Source organism: Nelusetta ayraudi, unplaced genomic scaffold (genome assembly GCF_046127955.1).
Source record: "Nelusetta ayraudi isolate G7.1 ecotype Tasmania unplaced genomic scaffold, CSIRO-AGI_Nayr_v1 ptg000004l, whole genome shotgun sequence".
NCBI classification, from domain to species: domain Eukaryota; kingdom Metazoa; phylum Chordata; class Actinopteri; order Tetraodontiformes; family Monacanthidae; genus Nelusetta; species Nelusetta ayraudi.
In genome coordinates, this window is record NW_027466054.1 from 2,260,249 (window position 1) to 2,276,381 (window position 16,133).

General features: G+C 41.7%; 2 protein-coding genes across 5 annotated transcripts in view; one reads left to right on the forward strand and one right to left on the reverse strand.

Moving 5' to 3' along the window:
• Positions 1–8,225, reverse strand: part of palm3 (paralemmin 3) — a 30,726-nt gene extending 22,501 nt beyond the window's left edge. The window contains exon 1 of one of the 2 annotated variants that reach the window (XM_076043402.1): positions 7,759–8,225. The gene's annotated coding sequence lies outside the window, so the exon portion shown is untranslated. The remainder of the gene's footprint in view (positions 1–7,758) is intronic. The other variant, XM_076043394.1, reaches the window with a different exon arrangement.
• A 532-nt stretch (positions 8,226–8,757) lies between these two features.
• plppr2b (phospholipid phosphatase related 2b) overlaps positions 8,758–16,133 on the forward strand; it is a 55,695-nt gene continuing 48,319 nt past the window's right edge. For 2 of the 3 annotated variants that reach the window (XM_076043442.1, XM_076043425.1), the window contains exons 1-3: positions 8,758–8,857; positions 12,617–12,702; positions 13,302–13,389. In XM_076043442.1, coding sequence (XP_075899557.1) covers positions 13,378–13,389 — 12 coding nt within the window. In that variant the 5' untranslated portion in view covers positions 8,758–8,857; positions 12,617–12,702; positions 13,302–13,377. Of the gene's footprint in view, positions 8,858–12,616; positions 12,703–13,301; positions 13,390–14,865; positions 15,566–16,133 lie in introns of all 3 variants that reach the window. The other variant, XM_076043433.1, reaches the window with a different exon arrangement.

Here is a 16,133-nt window from a genome sequence, read left to right on the forward strand (position 1 = left end):
GCGGCTGCGCCAACATGTTTAATTGTTTAATAATTTCATAGTTCAATAGCTTCTTTCGCTATCGTCTCGTTGGTGTCTTCAACAAAACAGCGACAATGTGGAATTTTATGGGACAAGTTTGGACAAGAGTTCAAGCTCACAGAGTACTTTTGGTGGACTTAATAAAACTTTGTTGAGCAATCTCCTAAAATAGCCTTTAATTTGTAAGTTTTGGTCCCCTATACGAAGGTGATGTAATGTGTATGTGTGATTCTGAATGTATGCTCGAACATTCTCAATCAAAACAGTGACGGTTGCATGAAATCCATTATATGACTGTTTGCTCCGTGGAGGTTCAGTGCTTGCGTCACTGCATGTCAATGGAGAGGTAGTGGGTTTGTGGAGATGCACACGCAGCAGTGCACAACTACAACACCTCGCAGCGAGAGCAAATACGCTTTTTAAAAAAGTGCAATGGGACTGGAATGCGGCGCCATTAATCTGCTGCGTGTTGCACTATGTGAATCAGGCCTAATTGCTGCACTAGTGGACTGCCAGAACAGCAAAACAACCTTCTCTTAACCCCCAAACAGAGCTGTGTCATTTATTTATCTCGTCTGATGGATTCTGTCAGTGTCGATCTCCTGGTATGGATATGTTGCTATGTGGCTCATTTATTACCCATACTGTGCACAAGTACGGTGTTCAACAGTGTTTATGCAGCAGCCTTTCAAAGCTAGCATCTCCGTTGAGCAGTGGATCATGAACAGAAGGTGCAAACACATCTGGTTTAAAGAGAAATTGACACAAAACAACGCTGATCCTTGTTTAAACAACGGGGGCTTTTGAAGCAAAGCTTTCAAACACACAAATACAGCCACTATTGTTGTGAGTCTTCGCTTTGCTCTGCGGACGATAGCATGTAAAACATGTATTGGCTTGTCTCGCTTATTTCTCTATCTCTCTCTGTGGGATTAGTGCTTGCGCATTTGTGTGCGGAACAGGTTTGGAGAGGAATGCGGTGCTGGCGTAATCCGGTCTTGGTTCATTTTTTTGCTATTGTCATGAAGTCAAAAGCCTGTGGGCCAGTGTGCAAAGGGGTCTTTTAGCAGCGTGTAGCCGTGATTCCACACACCATCTCACATAACACGGTGCTGCCAAAAGCACGATTAGAGCACGTCAGGACGCACAGCGTTGCAAAAGACCAACAGGCCTCGGTGTCGCAGGTGGTCCAGCCACCATGATACATTTCAAGATAATCAGAAAGTCATGGATTATAATGTACAAAGGATAAATTCACAATAAAAACCTGGGTTTTTAAAATAAAATAATAAGTTAAATAAAAAGATTCATAGACAAGGTAAAAAAAAAAATCCAGGAACTTGATAGCTTGGCTTGTCGTGAGGGTTTAGATCAGGGGTCTGCAAACTTTTTGACTGGTGGGCCACAATGGGGGGCGGGGGGAGCGGAGCAGAAGCAGAAGCAGAAGCAGATGGGATGAAGTGTTTGGGTGAAAAAATAGGAGAAAAAAATATACCTTGTGTTATGTAGAAAACATGTGCCTTAATGTCTATTGAGAATAGCACAAACAAAAGGGTCTTTGAAACCCTACGGTATTCAGCTTTTTATTGAATGACTCTTAAGACACTGAAACTTTTATTATTTGATTACTACTAACATCATTTCTTCCAGCTCGCCGGGCCGGACAAAAAAGCTTGGTGGGACGCGTATGGGGCCCGGGCCATAGTTTGTCTTTGGTTTATGATGTGTTAACATTAAATATTTTTTTTGACCCAGAAAATAAAGTTCAAGGTCCCGAACATTCCAGAGACAGAATGCTGTTGTGGAAACATCATGGAAAACAGCACTTAAGGCCATTGCCAGGTCTGAACCCCTATGCTGTGTATATTGATAGCTGCTATAGGAAGACAGCATTATGAATGATATCTTTGTCAATTGGTTCCTCTCACTGACAATATACACCCATTAGCTGTGTAGTACAAATTAATGAGGCATGACGTTTGGAAGCTCTGTCCTGAAGTGCAATTCTCATCGATGTAGTTTAATTACACTGGACTTCTCCCTCCCTCGCTCTCAAAGCCCAGGTCTGCAGTGTGACGGACAGGGTGAAACCTCCAAGTTTTGCTGAGAGTGCAGCAAACAGGCAACATAAAGTAACTTCATTGTTTTTGCATACGCAGTGCAGCTACACAGGCCCTGACCTATGGACAAAAGGGCTGTTGAGATTCACCATCAAGGATCTGAGGCAGCAAAAAGACTGAGATGAAGGGGAATAAAAAGTGAGCCAGAAATTTCTCCCGTCTGTGATTCACTAAAAGATTACAAGGTTTTTGCTGCCTCTAAATTGCAGCAAAAGCCCTCATTAGAGTTTCAAACTGCACTGCCAACCAAACAGCATCCCTCTGCTCTGGCACAATGTGCCCACGTTAAAAAATAAATAAATACATTAAAATTCTGCCGCCATCTTTTTTTTATGAATTTACAGAGGAAACGGACAAAATTTATGGAGGAAATTGCAGCGAAAAAAGAGAACCTTTGCATAAACGTAGGTTAGCAAATCAACAGACAGCAGGATTCTATGCAGATGGTAATTTTGTTACACGCATTACCACAGTTATAACAACAAATATTATGGACAATAATAACCACAATACTGACAAGATTTAATTTCTGCCATTCAGAGTCAAGGAAATATTAGGGTAACATTAGTTATGGGATGTTTCGTTTTTCCAGCTCTCTTTTCAACTGTTCAGAATGCATCTTCAAAGGTTTCAGTCAACAGATTACTGTGAATAAATACTGCAAACACCACACACAGTTAGACGTGGGCACCAAGATTTATCAGCAACGTTTTTAAACAGACCCCTGGACACAAAACTGTGAGACAAACAAAGAGGGGGAAAAAATAACTGTTGAAATTTAAACCACAGGTCTCTCTTGAACATCACAGAGTGGATGGTATGTTTGGCATGTTGGACCTGATGTGGTGACATACTGCAGAAAGTTGCTACAGGTCAACTGAGCTCATCTCACAACTATTTTGCAAAGGACATAATTATTAAGTTAGTTGCCACCTAAAAATGAGCTCCTGGTTGTGGTGTGAAACAAAGACAGCAATTCTAAAGACTAATCAACAGTCCACTGAACCCCATTAGCAAATGTAGTTGTAATCAAACATTACATTATTAGAATTAGAGAAGTTATTGTTATTGGTCGGTTGTTAGGATTCAATTCACCAACTAGTTTTGCAAAACTTGTTTGTCTCTGGTCTTATACAACCTTTTGGCTTTTGTTAAATAAATAGCATGTGATGAAAGCTCAAAAGGTTGTTTGACAATTGTACAGACGAGGATCTCACCTGATCATAAAAGGACACACTGTGTGACTTCAAGTTGATTGTGCTGAAAGAGGGGCGTGTGTCGTAGCTCTGTATTGGGAGCATAATTTAAACAGGCATTAAAATTTTAATTGTGATTTAGCGGTTGAGTGATACTGTCATCTATACAGTATAGGCTAGGATATTTGTTTGCCACTAAATGTGGAAAAAGTCACTTTAGAAGTTGGAAATGCACCACACAGGCCTCTCTTATCCAAACATACGTTATAATATCGCTCGTTGAATAAAAGCAGTTCAGCTTGTATCTTCAACATGTTCCGTATTTACTGTTTGCACACAGTCAATGGCAGCATAGGTTGATCTGACAACAAGGTTGCAACACACATGCTCAACTCTCCTGCTTGTGGGTGTTCTTTACAAATGTGGAACCACTTAAAAAGGAAATAAACAGTCTGACCGATGGAAAATGATTCATTGCCAAGAAGCATCGACACAACGGAGAAATAATCTACGAAAGACTCATTTCATTACTTTCTGTGCCACGTTTCTATGTCATGTCAAAGCACAGGGCAGCATAAAAATAACTGGCTGCCTGTCAGAGGCTGGCAAAAATAAAGCGTATTGTACAATACACTTTGAATGTAATTTTTTTTATAATAACTAGAAATCACGGAAATTTGAGAGCCACTGTGCAACTATGATTAAATGTCTCATCCCTTACGACACTGCAACACAACATCCTTGCTGATTTCTCTCAGATTTGTGTTCCAGGTTAGATCTGGCCAAGGATTTACTCATACCCTACGCTTACATTCAAAAAGGGCACACTCGCTCAAGTCTTAAAAAGGTTTCTCAGTAATAGTGATGAATGCAGTGTTCAATTGAATACAGAATAATTGAGTAGTAAGTGCTGAAGTCCAAAAGAATTTTAAGTTGAACAATTTCTTAGGCTTTCAGAGCTGTTGATCATTTGTCAACCTCACCAGTGTTTACTTTGTGCTATGACGTGCAGCATAACCAGTCTGGAACTGGTTGACCATTCATACTGTGACAACACTATTATTACACAAATAAAGTGTAGAGTAGAAATAGATCCTCCACAAATACAAGTTAAAGTTGCAAAGTAATAAATAGGAAGTCCATAGCTGTTAGTTATCCAATGGGACATGAATGTGCACATTAAAAAAAAATCATTATACAAAAAACTAATTCAATCCAGCTTCTCATTAAATATTGTTGCATGTAAACTAGCTACAAACATGAATGTCTAGTTCCTCTTTCTCACAAAAACAGCACACATACTGGGCAGATCCATGATTCTGTGATCACAGAAATCAAAAGGCTCTTGCAGAAAAAGAATGGCTTTGACGACCAGGAACAAGCACATCAACAAAACTAAAATCTAAAGTTAATGTTTGAAGAAAAAAAAAATTCCAGTTAAGGTTGTAATTTACATATAAATGTCAGAATGATATGATTGGTGGTGGGAGGCAGCAAGGAGGTGTAGTCAGGTGAGTCACAGCTGAATTTGACAGTATTTAGCAAATGTGGGTTGTGGACAATCACAGTTTGGTAAAGGGCTCAGTATTGCATTCAACCATCCAATAATTAGTATAGACTTAACACAATTGAAATTAAAAACCTTAAATGTAAGCATTAAAACAAGTCTTGAATACTTGTAAAAGATGGTAAGGACTTTAACTCTGCAAGAAAGGCAAAATGGGACCCAATCACAAGAAGTAACGATTCATCCATGAATCAACTTTCTGTCACCTCTTCTCATCTCTGGGGGGTCATGGGGATGCTGGGGCCTATTACAGAAAAGGAAGGGTACATCCTAAACAAATCTCCAGTTTGTCACAGGGCCAACACAGAGAGACAATCAACCACCCACACACTAATACCTCGAGACAATTTACAGTTGCCAATTAGCCTAATGTGCATGTCTTTCTACTGTGGGAGGAAGCTGGAGTACCTGGAGAGAACCCACACAGACCAGGGAGATCATGCAAACTCCAGGCAGACAGTACCATTGTAATATTGCCGAAATGACTGCCTTGTATTATGTAATCTTGGATTTTCTAACAGTTTGTGCGACACAAAATTGCATTTATACCTGCTATATGTATTAGGAGTTTGTATAGTTAACAAAGGAAAGTCGTTTTTAATTGAAAAAAAATAACGCACCAAAAGAGAACATTCGGTAAAGTCTCAGCAAAGTTACTGAGCAATCAGTTCGCTCCATTTCTGTTCACGTGGTCGTTGACTCTAATCTCCTCTACAGCCATAATAACACGCTGGAGCACAAAGTGTTTGTGCCATCTGCAAGCTGACGGAGAGGTGGCAACGTGCCATGAATTCTCAGGGCTTAAAAAGATCTTCAGAAAATTGCATCTTTTGTCCAACCCACCGACAATTAGGCACCCCCTTAACTGTTAACCCAGACAACACAAAAAGGGGTGGATTAAAAAGCTGGAGGCAACAAATGCTGAGCGTGAGGAAACAAGGCTATTTCAGAGGAACTACTCGATCATTAGATCGATTGTTTCCACACCGTGCAGGTTCTAGTTGCATCAAAGAGGAAGCAAAAAGAGGTTTGATTCATATGAAAATGCAGAAGTAATATTCTGCACTGTAAACTTGTGGTCCTTAAAATGAGCGACAGCTCTGGTCTACGGAAGAAATTTCAATAGTAAATGTGTTTAAAACCAGAGGTCAAAGTGGTTTTTTTTGACAATGTCAGAAAGGAAGAAGAGCGTAAACCTGGTATCGCTTTAACTGGACAGGCTGGCAGATGGAGCGACGCTGGAGGCAATGACGCAGTGAACAGCTCCTCTCTTGCTGAAAACTCGTCCATCACGCAGTGAATGTGCTGGGCAAAAAAAAGCGGGAGGAGGGGGAGTTTCGCCACTGCTTAGCTTTTTTATCCTCTCTCGAAACATTTGTCAGAGTGTGGCACTCTTCTGCTCTCTTCATCATGATTTGAAAAGATAACACTTCTGCTGATTGTCCCAGTAATTTGGCCTTCCGTGTTATCTCTAACGGCTTTCTCTTTCTACTCCTTTTCGTTTTTTCGGTGGGGAATTTTGCAGATCCGTGTAAAAACCCAAATGCCTTTTGCAGTTGATAAACGCAGACAAATGCATAGGCGATTTTTTTTTTCTTATGCCGTACACAATGTGGAAAAATGAAAGTTCTCAACTACAAAAGGTCAAAAGATGAAAGTTTACGCATCATCACATTCCCTCATGTCAGTCCAACGACTAGTCCTGTAAAATTCCGCCAGCTCAGACATAGAATTTAATTACTTCAAGTTTAACAACACAGAATCGCTAAACTGATAAAAAACAAACAAACAAACAAAAAAAAGCACGAGTAGATAAAGTCAATTGAATAAGTCCTGGGCAGTGTTCGTCCTCTTCGATGTGCCGTGAAAACAGCAAACTGCAAGAAATTTTAGGCTGATGTTTCCTGCGATCACCTCCAATGTGCAAAGCAGCTTTAAAATCTCAGCCACAAGTATGCTTGTAAAGAAAAAAAAAAAGTTTAACTCTGTCAAAGTGAGCCAAAGGTGAGTGACTCTCCTGGGAGATGGCCTCAGGGTTGATCAGCCCGAGCTGTGTCAGGAACTCCTGCTGGGATCTCTGCTAGTAAATCACTTGGCCCCAACTGTTCAACTGCTCGCTTACGCAGCGTTTGTGGGATGGAGTTTTTTTTTATTTTGCACAAAGGTAGATTTTTTTATTTATTTATTTCTGGGTATTTTGCTAAGGCTGCAGTGCCTTTCTCTAGTACTGACTGAGCAAGCAAGAAACATGTGGTTAACCCAACACACGCGCACGCACACGCACACACACACACACACACACACACACACAGTTTAAGACATGGCGTGTCTGCAAACACAACTGGTAGTGTCATGAGATAGCACTGCTATCTTTTCGCCCGCTGCATCATAAACAGTGGTTGCTGCCATGCACACCTCAGGGCTTTCAAGACCTCATTAAGGCTCCTCGTAAAAACCAACAGTCATCCCATGCAAACGGCACATCACATCTTCACACCCTTCATAAATGAACAGAGAGCTACTCTGAAGTCGGTGCCATTTTTCATCACATGCAAAGGTTGGATCAAGAGGCCGAAGGGCAGGTACACAAAGAATTATGTGTACAGACAAATGAGATGTTTCACGGGGTTTTCAAGACTGTTTGGTTTGCAATGTTTGACAGAGGTCAGACGAGTCAGCAGCAGCAGCAGCAGTAGCTGAGGCTGGGCAGCTCAGTCTAAAGCGCACCTCCACCCCTTGGAACAGTGTCAAAACACAGTCGGCAGTCCGCTTCGTTTAAAACAAGTAGTAGCCAATAGTAGCAACAACAACGAAAGAAAAAAAACAAACAAACAAACAAAAAAAAAACATTTACCTGTTGAAATAACTTTGACGACTTGATAGTTCACGTCCACTTGAAAGCGAGGGTTGGGGGTCGAAAATAAAAGCTGACAGCCTCCGTACAGAGAGACGAACTCAGAAGAAGTAGCAGCAACAGAAGAAGAAGTAACTTTCCCCGCGGTCGGCCGGTCGGTGGACCTCCACACCTGAGTGAGAGAGTAGCCTCGGCGAGGTGCTGCTAGTAGCTGCCCCCGGAACGCGACACGGCGCTCGTCACCGGAACACGGGGCGACGCGTTGCGCGCGGTGTTTTTTGTTTTTTTAAAAACAGGTTCCGGAAAGACGACGCAGAAGGCGGCAGCAAGCACGTAAAAAAAAAAAAAAAAAAAGAGTTAAAGGAAAAAAAAACGAGAACGAGAGACCGGTTGTTAGAGTTGCCCTCTTCTATTGCACACCGCCTCGCTGCCTTCTCCTCGGCTGTGAGGAGGAGCGGGTCCGTCTGTCCTCTGGTTACCTGACTCCAGTCATTAGCCAGAGGCCAACCCTCCGCGCAGCAGCAGCTTCATGTTTCCTGTTATGGCGATGCTTCAGTTGAATGGCTTACCGCTGCGGGTCAACATTGGCATGCGAACTGGGGAGCATGAGCGACGCTAGGCCCCCAAAAGTTGTGTTTAAAAGTTATTGTTTGACACTTTTAAATCGTCTCTGACTAGCTCAAATAATGTCCAAGAACGATTCAACTTTGTAGTTCAAACATAATGTATTCATATAATTAAAATGAAAAACCCCACTACCTCGTAAGTGAGAGAGAGAGAGAGAGAGAGAGAGAGAGAGAGAGAGAGAGAGAGAGAGAGAGAGAGAGAGAGAGAGAGAGTGCAGGAAGAACCAGGTAAGGAAACATCATCATAAATAATAGTGAGAATGATAATATGAATAACGATAAATAAACATACAATAGAATATATTGTAATGTGTAATGAGTGTAGTCTTCTTCTTCTTCTTTTTGTTGGGTACATGTATTTACAGTGATTCACATCTTTTCATCTTAAAGGAGGAGGTCGGGGAGAGTCTTCGAGGCATTGGGTGCCCAGAACCCTGAAAGCTCCGATCCAAGAATCGTACCTGCTGCGGAGTGTAAGTATATATCTAGGGCTTGCTTTTTTGTTCTTTTAATTGAACAATTCCTTTAAAAAGTTTGGAATAGGATGCACCAACCTTGGAAATATAATTATGCTGTCGCCTTCCCCCCAATCAAATGAGTGTATGTTTGGGATTACTTAGCTCCAAAACCTCTATCATCAGTCTCATCATGTCTCGTGTCTCTTGGAGATGCCCAAGGCGACGGCAATGTTATCTTTGTAGGTGGTTTTGATTAAATCAGGCGTTTGCGGGGAGAAAAATGTAGCATGTAATGAGGAGCGGTTTCCTGGATAAATGGAGAGGCCCTCAAGTGTAAAATCATTTTCATTTCAATGAATGCTTCCCGATACGGCATGAAAGGAGGTAAATGGTTGCAGGGATCTCTAATGAGACGGTGCTCGCCCCCTCTGATTTCGCCAATTTTTATTTTTTTTTTCAATTTAAGCCATCCAAATGAATGGTCCTGTGAAATGCGCATTGTTATTTCACCATCCCATTATTTTCTATCCCAGGAGGGAATGTGAATAGTCTCAGAGCTTAAAATGGAGAAAAAATATAACTGATATTTTTGAGATCAGATGCAAACCACTCAGCAGATATATATGTATATATATGTATATGTATACACATATATATATATATGTATATATATATATATATATATATATATATATATATATATATATATATACACATTGGAAACACTAAAACTAAATGCAGGGTCTTAGTTTTATGCATGTTTTTTATGTGTGGTGAGCTGATTTATTTGAGACTTGACTTTATTTTTCTTTTATTGTGTAATGCAATTATTTTTGGACTAATTTAGATGGAGGTACACACACAGATGTATGCATGTGTATATGTATATACATATACATATGTACACACATGCATACAGTGTATGCATATGCAAGTATTGTGTGCAACATCAGGTAAATATTTGCTTCATTCCTCAGGACAAATTCTGTCATGACAGCAAATATTAAAGTTCCAGCCTGGCATACTTTAAAAGCTGCTTCATCTTCAAATAACTATTGTTCTACTCCTTAAAACTTACCTGAGATTTAAAAAATTCTATGTGAAAATAGAAAAATAGATCTTTATGACTCAACAAGTTAAAAAATAAAGTTGTGTTCACATGTGACATCATGGTCAAATGGTTAACCACAGTTGAAGGTACTATCAGACAGACAGGCTACATTGCGTTTCATATTACAATTTGCGTTAAACTGTTCTTCTCACAATCATGTTTTATCTGCCAAATCCTTTGGCATAAACCCATGAGGTTTTTCAGGCTAGCTAACAACATCTTTGGAAGTGGTCACTATTTTAGCCACTAAAGTGACAGCTCGTATGGCCATTGGGTGTTTCCGCCCCCCCTTATAATCCCATTTGGCTAAAAATCTGATTAATTCTTTACGCCTGAAATTCCATCACATTGCAGTTTGAAGCGTGAATGTCCTTGGCTGTGATCCACAGTGATGCTGTATAAAATGAGCACATCCACTCATTCGGCCTACTTCTTATTCCCCAAGACAAGAGCGAGTCCTCACATGAACAGCCGGTTAGTGGGAGCACATCAGCCAACACCACACAGCTTTTTCTTAAAAATATGGAAAAGATGTTTCCCTGTGTGTGTGTGTGTGTGTGTGTGTGTGTGCGTGCGTGCGTGTGTGTGTTGTTGAGGGATTTTGATTTTGATTTTGTCATAAATATAACAATTTGTGCACTGTCTAAAACAATTAAATCAAGTAGTAAGTCTAGATACATTTAATACAAATGTGTTACTGAATATCCAAATCAAAGTAATTTCAAAAATCAATTTTGGATCAGATCAAACTGACTGTAGAATGTAGTGTATTTAATTCTTATAGGCTGCACAGCCATCGGCTTCAAGCCGCACCAATTTTCTATGATAAACATGTAAGAATAACACCTTTCCCAGTACAATAGACCACGCATGTGCTTTTGTCAATGTACTCCATTCATGTGGTTCTAGAGCCTTCTAAACAATGCTTTTCTGTTGTCACGATGTATGCACTTGTGCAGCCGGTAGAAAGAATACTGTTTGTGTGTACATCATTGTTTCCAGGTGCATATGATTAACATGTGGGGGAGTGAGGCTCATATACGTTACATGTTCTTCAACACCATGAAAAGGATGCACTGATTCTAATCTGGGATGATAATGATGTTCAAATGAGACCACTTGTAGCTGGCACTTTTTGTTGTCTCTTAGATTTTATTTTTTTTACACTGGAAAGGAATTAACAATCCAGCAGCTCATTGAATTTTAATTTTTAGCCACTTTTTTTATTCACATGAATAAGCTCACTGAATACATGCATGCCTCAAAAGCAATTTATGCCTGATAGACCGCAGCTTATTCGATAACTTTTTCAGACTAGATATGCCAATTAACTCTGCTGAATGTCCCTGTTCTTGTTGGTTGTCCAAAAACAGGTTAAAAAGACGAATATCGCCTGCTAACGGTCCCTTTTTGCATTCCTGATGGCTGATGTTGATGCTTGAAGCATAATCAGAAAAAACACTGTCTTTCTCCAAACAGCTTTGAGACAGTTTGTCCTTCCACTAACCAATCTAACAGCTTAATCAGTAAAATTGTGTGAAAATATAATCTCACGCAGTGAAGAAAGGTAGAACGGCGTAATTAGATTTTTTTTTTCATCCACACTCTCACACAACGGGAGTAGTTGCCTCTTAGTAGTCTCATATTATACCCATTTTAAGATCTTTATTTTTTTAATCACTGCCATTATTTGCCTGATATCTGGCTGGTATCAGTAACATCAGAAGGCTGATTTTGAGAATTGCATGTATGAGGAAACATTTTTGAAAAGAGGAGCAAAACCATTGAAGGATTGACTTTTCTCCTTTCTCAGGAATTCACGCATGGACGAGAGAAAAATGTTATTTCTGGAGAGAGATGAATTTTTTGTACAGTATTGGTACCTTAAATACCACAGATAATGTTTTTTTTTTAAAATTGCAATGGTTAGAACAGGGTAACCTGATCAACCACCATCCTGATAGTTTCCCATCAACCTTTTTTGTGCATCCAATCATGCCATGTCTGTATCACACACAAGTCCTGGCACTTGAAATCATCAAATGTGAATCAAAGCAATACCCAGTGCAGCTGTATTCCCTCAGTTAGTGAACGGAGCAGAGCGTGTACAAAGGCTGCCATGTGTTTTTAGCCTACACATGCCCACCCCTGTGCTCTCTGCTCTATTTACAGACTCCTACTATGTCTAGCCTTTCCCTCGAAGAAACTACCCTCACTCTTTACAATTGCATGATTTATGGCGCTGTCGGAGTGATTTTATCACATGCCTACATCATGATATTACAGCGGACAGGTATATCTCACGGCAATAACCATCATGTCCTAGACGGAGTCTAAAACTGTTGCAGAGTAACTGTTAATGCGATGGGGTGGGTGATATAGAGGTCCTTTGGGAGTGTGTAAAAGGCAGACATTAATATAGTGATTACAGCAATGATTTCACAACAGCCAGGTGTTGCCACTGAATGTCGACCTTTTGGAATGTAATGGTTTTTACTGTTATACTGTTAAAGCTATGCCACGGTAAAAAGCTTCAGTGAATTTTGCGTTAAGTGCAACAATGATAATTCAACTTCTTTTATACAGGTTAATTCTTGCTTCTTTTGTTCATTATGCCAGATAATAAAACTATTCACAATGTCAATTTGCTTTTTATTATGCAGTATTTTCTGACTTTAAGTGCTGGAGCCGACCGTTTCTGTCTTGTGTGCTGCTGCCAGACACCAACGAGTCCAACTGGTGACTTCAGGTGTGTAATTATGAAAGCAACTTTCAAAGCAGTTCTGCCACACGTTTATAGACAAGGCTGTGTAATGCCTGTGTTTATCTCCATTATACATAGTTTTAGGTGACCTTACATCCAGTAAATGCAATCAACATTCAAACAGAGCAGTGAATGGCTTTAGGAGAACACAAAACAACTTGCTTCTTATAAGAAGTCCGTTATCAGGAAGCCATCTCATGTTGTCCTCATTATGTGATGGATATTGAGGTAAAGAACTTGGATTGTCAGGTCTTAAAGACCATTGTGGGGCACAAAGGGCGCAAACAGGCGGGAAATGAGAGAGGAAAGAAAAGATAATACAGGAGACAGGGGACTTCTGTAAAACTCAACAAAACAGTCAGAGTTATCAAGGACGGGTGAAAATGGAGAGGAAACGGTCGGCAGATCATCCGGTGGCTCTCCTGAGAGTCATTGGGCACCATGCATTATATACAGTTAGTTACATACTATACATATTATACAGTTAGTTTTAAAAAAGACAGTTTGTCTTAGTCACCAAGCTCAGATATCTGTTTTCCTAATTCTTATCACAACATCTTGTTTCTGCTTTATAAACTGGTCAGGTGATGCCCCAAGCCTAAAGTCATCATTTCATCCCGGGTTCAAAGATGGCCGTGCACTGGAGGTTCAGATGGCACGATGGGATTTGCAGTAAGTGCTAATAAAAGTGTTTCTATTACAACCTTTTGCTGTGACACATAAAGTTTCCAATGACATTATTGCGTTAATAGGTAAACATATATATTTGTTTTATTCATGTCATCTTTTGGAGATGTACATGTTTTCTTATTTGTGTTAGCGCATTCCCCGAATAGCTCTCCTCTTGCTGCTTAGCCCGAACAACAACTTTGCACAAGTGACAACAGCATACAAATTAAAATGACTTTTGTCATTTTGGTGCATATGCACATGCAGATGTAATGCATCCGGGGTGAAATAGCATTTCTCTCAGAGTCAGAGAGAATAAAACAAAGAAAAAGGTAAATTAAAAAGTGCACTTTCCCTTTAACTGTGTTTCTCTATAGGCACAGTGTTTGTCATTTCACTTTAAGCAAGCAGCATGTTGCCATGGGAACTATGACATCTGTGGGACCACATGATATTATCCTTGATTCTCAAAAAACGGGGGAAAAGAAGTGTTGTGGTGTGAGTGGTCCATGATCTCAGTTCGCCTGCTGTGGGTAATTTGGTTTGAGTGCAAAAGTGTGGGCAGCTTTAAAGTACAGTTTCTGCCCCCATTTGGTTAGAAGGCATAGCATACAATTCTATGCATTTTATATCATTGTCCTCGCTCTCACTTAAAATGGATTGGACAGATGCTGTTAATGCATTCTCAGTCAACCAGACTTGAGAAAATGTTTCAGAAATAAACACGCAGCAGCAAGTGCTTCATGCAATGTCCTCACCATACCCACACTCTGTACTGCAGAGAATGCACCCAAAGATAGATTCTTAATGTGAAACAGAAAAACTACACAAGTCATTTGTTTGAAACATCTTCGCCACCCCGTGCACAATGTCGTCGACGTTACAATGTGTCATGACACGCCCCTCGAGCCCGACGAAATCCCCTGGACCCTGGACTTAGCAGCCTGCGCTGGTGTGCATGCCTCGAACATACATCGAAACATGCATGTGTATTCATGTTGGGAGTTACCATCTTTGTTCAAACCCTGAAAGAAGCTGATTAGCTGTCAAGCTCACACACGCACACACACACACACACACACACACACACACACACACACACACGCACACACACACAAAGCTCAAAGCTGCTGATGAGCTTGCACATTGGGGGCCCCTGACCCACATTGGCTCGTGTGTGCAGGATGCATCCCATTCTCTCGCTTAACAATACATTGTCACTATACACGTTACATGTTGCTTGTGGCTTTTTTTCCCCCACCTCCCTCTCCTTCACTTACACGTGACTGATGTGCCGTCTCGCTCTCACTGGGCTCGTCGTGTCGGCCAGCAGCAAAGTTGTTTCCTGGGATACTCGCCGTATCTACAAATTTAGCCACTGTCTTGCACCAGCAGCAGCCTCTGACATACATAAAGTCCCCCTGATTTCTCTCTCTCTCCCTCTCTCTCTCTCCCTCCCTCCCTCCCTCTCTCTCGCAGCATCTCCCTCATCACTTCTCCTCTATCACACACACACACACGTACGCACACACGCGCACACTCTCGCTCTACTCCAGCTGTCTCCTTCCCTCTTTCCCTCTCTGCCGCCTTTTTCTCCCTCCACGCACGAGCGTTAAGACGCACTTTCTCTCTCCACGCTTTTGTTTTCTCTCCTCCTCCTCCTCCTCCTCCTTCTTCTCCTTTCTCGCCAGCAACAGCGCAGCGGAGTCTCCCCTCTTTAGCCTGTGGATCCCTTCACTTGACTAATTAGCCTTGAAGTGCATGTTGGAGGACCGTCGTGTTTCAGCTCGGCAACGCCGTGGCGGAGACTAGACCGACCGGCCGAGTGGCTGAGGGTGCCTGCTAGTGGGGGGCAGCTTGAGTCGCACTCAAGCGTCCAAAGGTGGGCTGGCGGTGGAGTGTGGGGGTTTTTCTCAGCAGCGGCGGGAGTGAGGGACGTCTTTCTTTTTTCCTTTTTTTTTTGATTTTGAAAGAGATGAGAAGAGGATAAAGGAAGGAAAAAAGAAGAAGAGAGAGGAAGGTGTACTACGCAGGCACAGAATGGGAGTCCGCTGCAGGAACAAATCCTCCTAGGCACGGAGACTCTCAGGGAGGTGGAGGGGGGAGAGGAGGCAGCGGTCACTTCGCCACGGCACCGCTTCCAACAGACAGAGGCTGAGAGAGAGGGAGAGATCTAAAGGTGAGACTTTCAGTGTTTTTTTCCCCCCTCTTGCCTTGTTTGTCCCTTGCATGTGTGTCTGCAATGGGCAGTGGGCAGTGGAAGTGTGTGTTTTCCCTGTAATGTTCCTCCTTGTGACCCACATCGCTCAACCTGAGGTGCCACAACCTCGGGAGGAAATTCTGTCCAGGATGTTCTGTCTTGCATACTCTGCCTCTCTCCTCTCATGCCCTCTCTCTCTCTCTCTCTCTCTCTCACTCTCTCTCTCTCTCACACACACATGCACGCACACACACACAGAGGCATCAACTGGGCTCTAGTGAGGACTGACATCCAAGTTGACGTGTAATGAATCCGGTTATTAGATGATGTCGACTTAAGTGTGTGTGTGTGTGTGTGTGTGTGTGTGTGTGTGTGTGTGTGTGTGTGTGTGTGTGTGTGTGTGTGTGTCTACCCCGGTGAGCTTTCCCCCGCTGACTCTGTGAGGCTTAAGGAGCCACATCAGAGTGAACAACATTGGACGGCGGCACAAGAGACAATCAGTCATGCCGACCTTAAGCCTGATTGCCTCTCGCTGCTCAGTGAGACG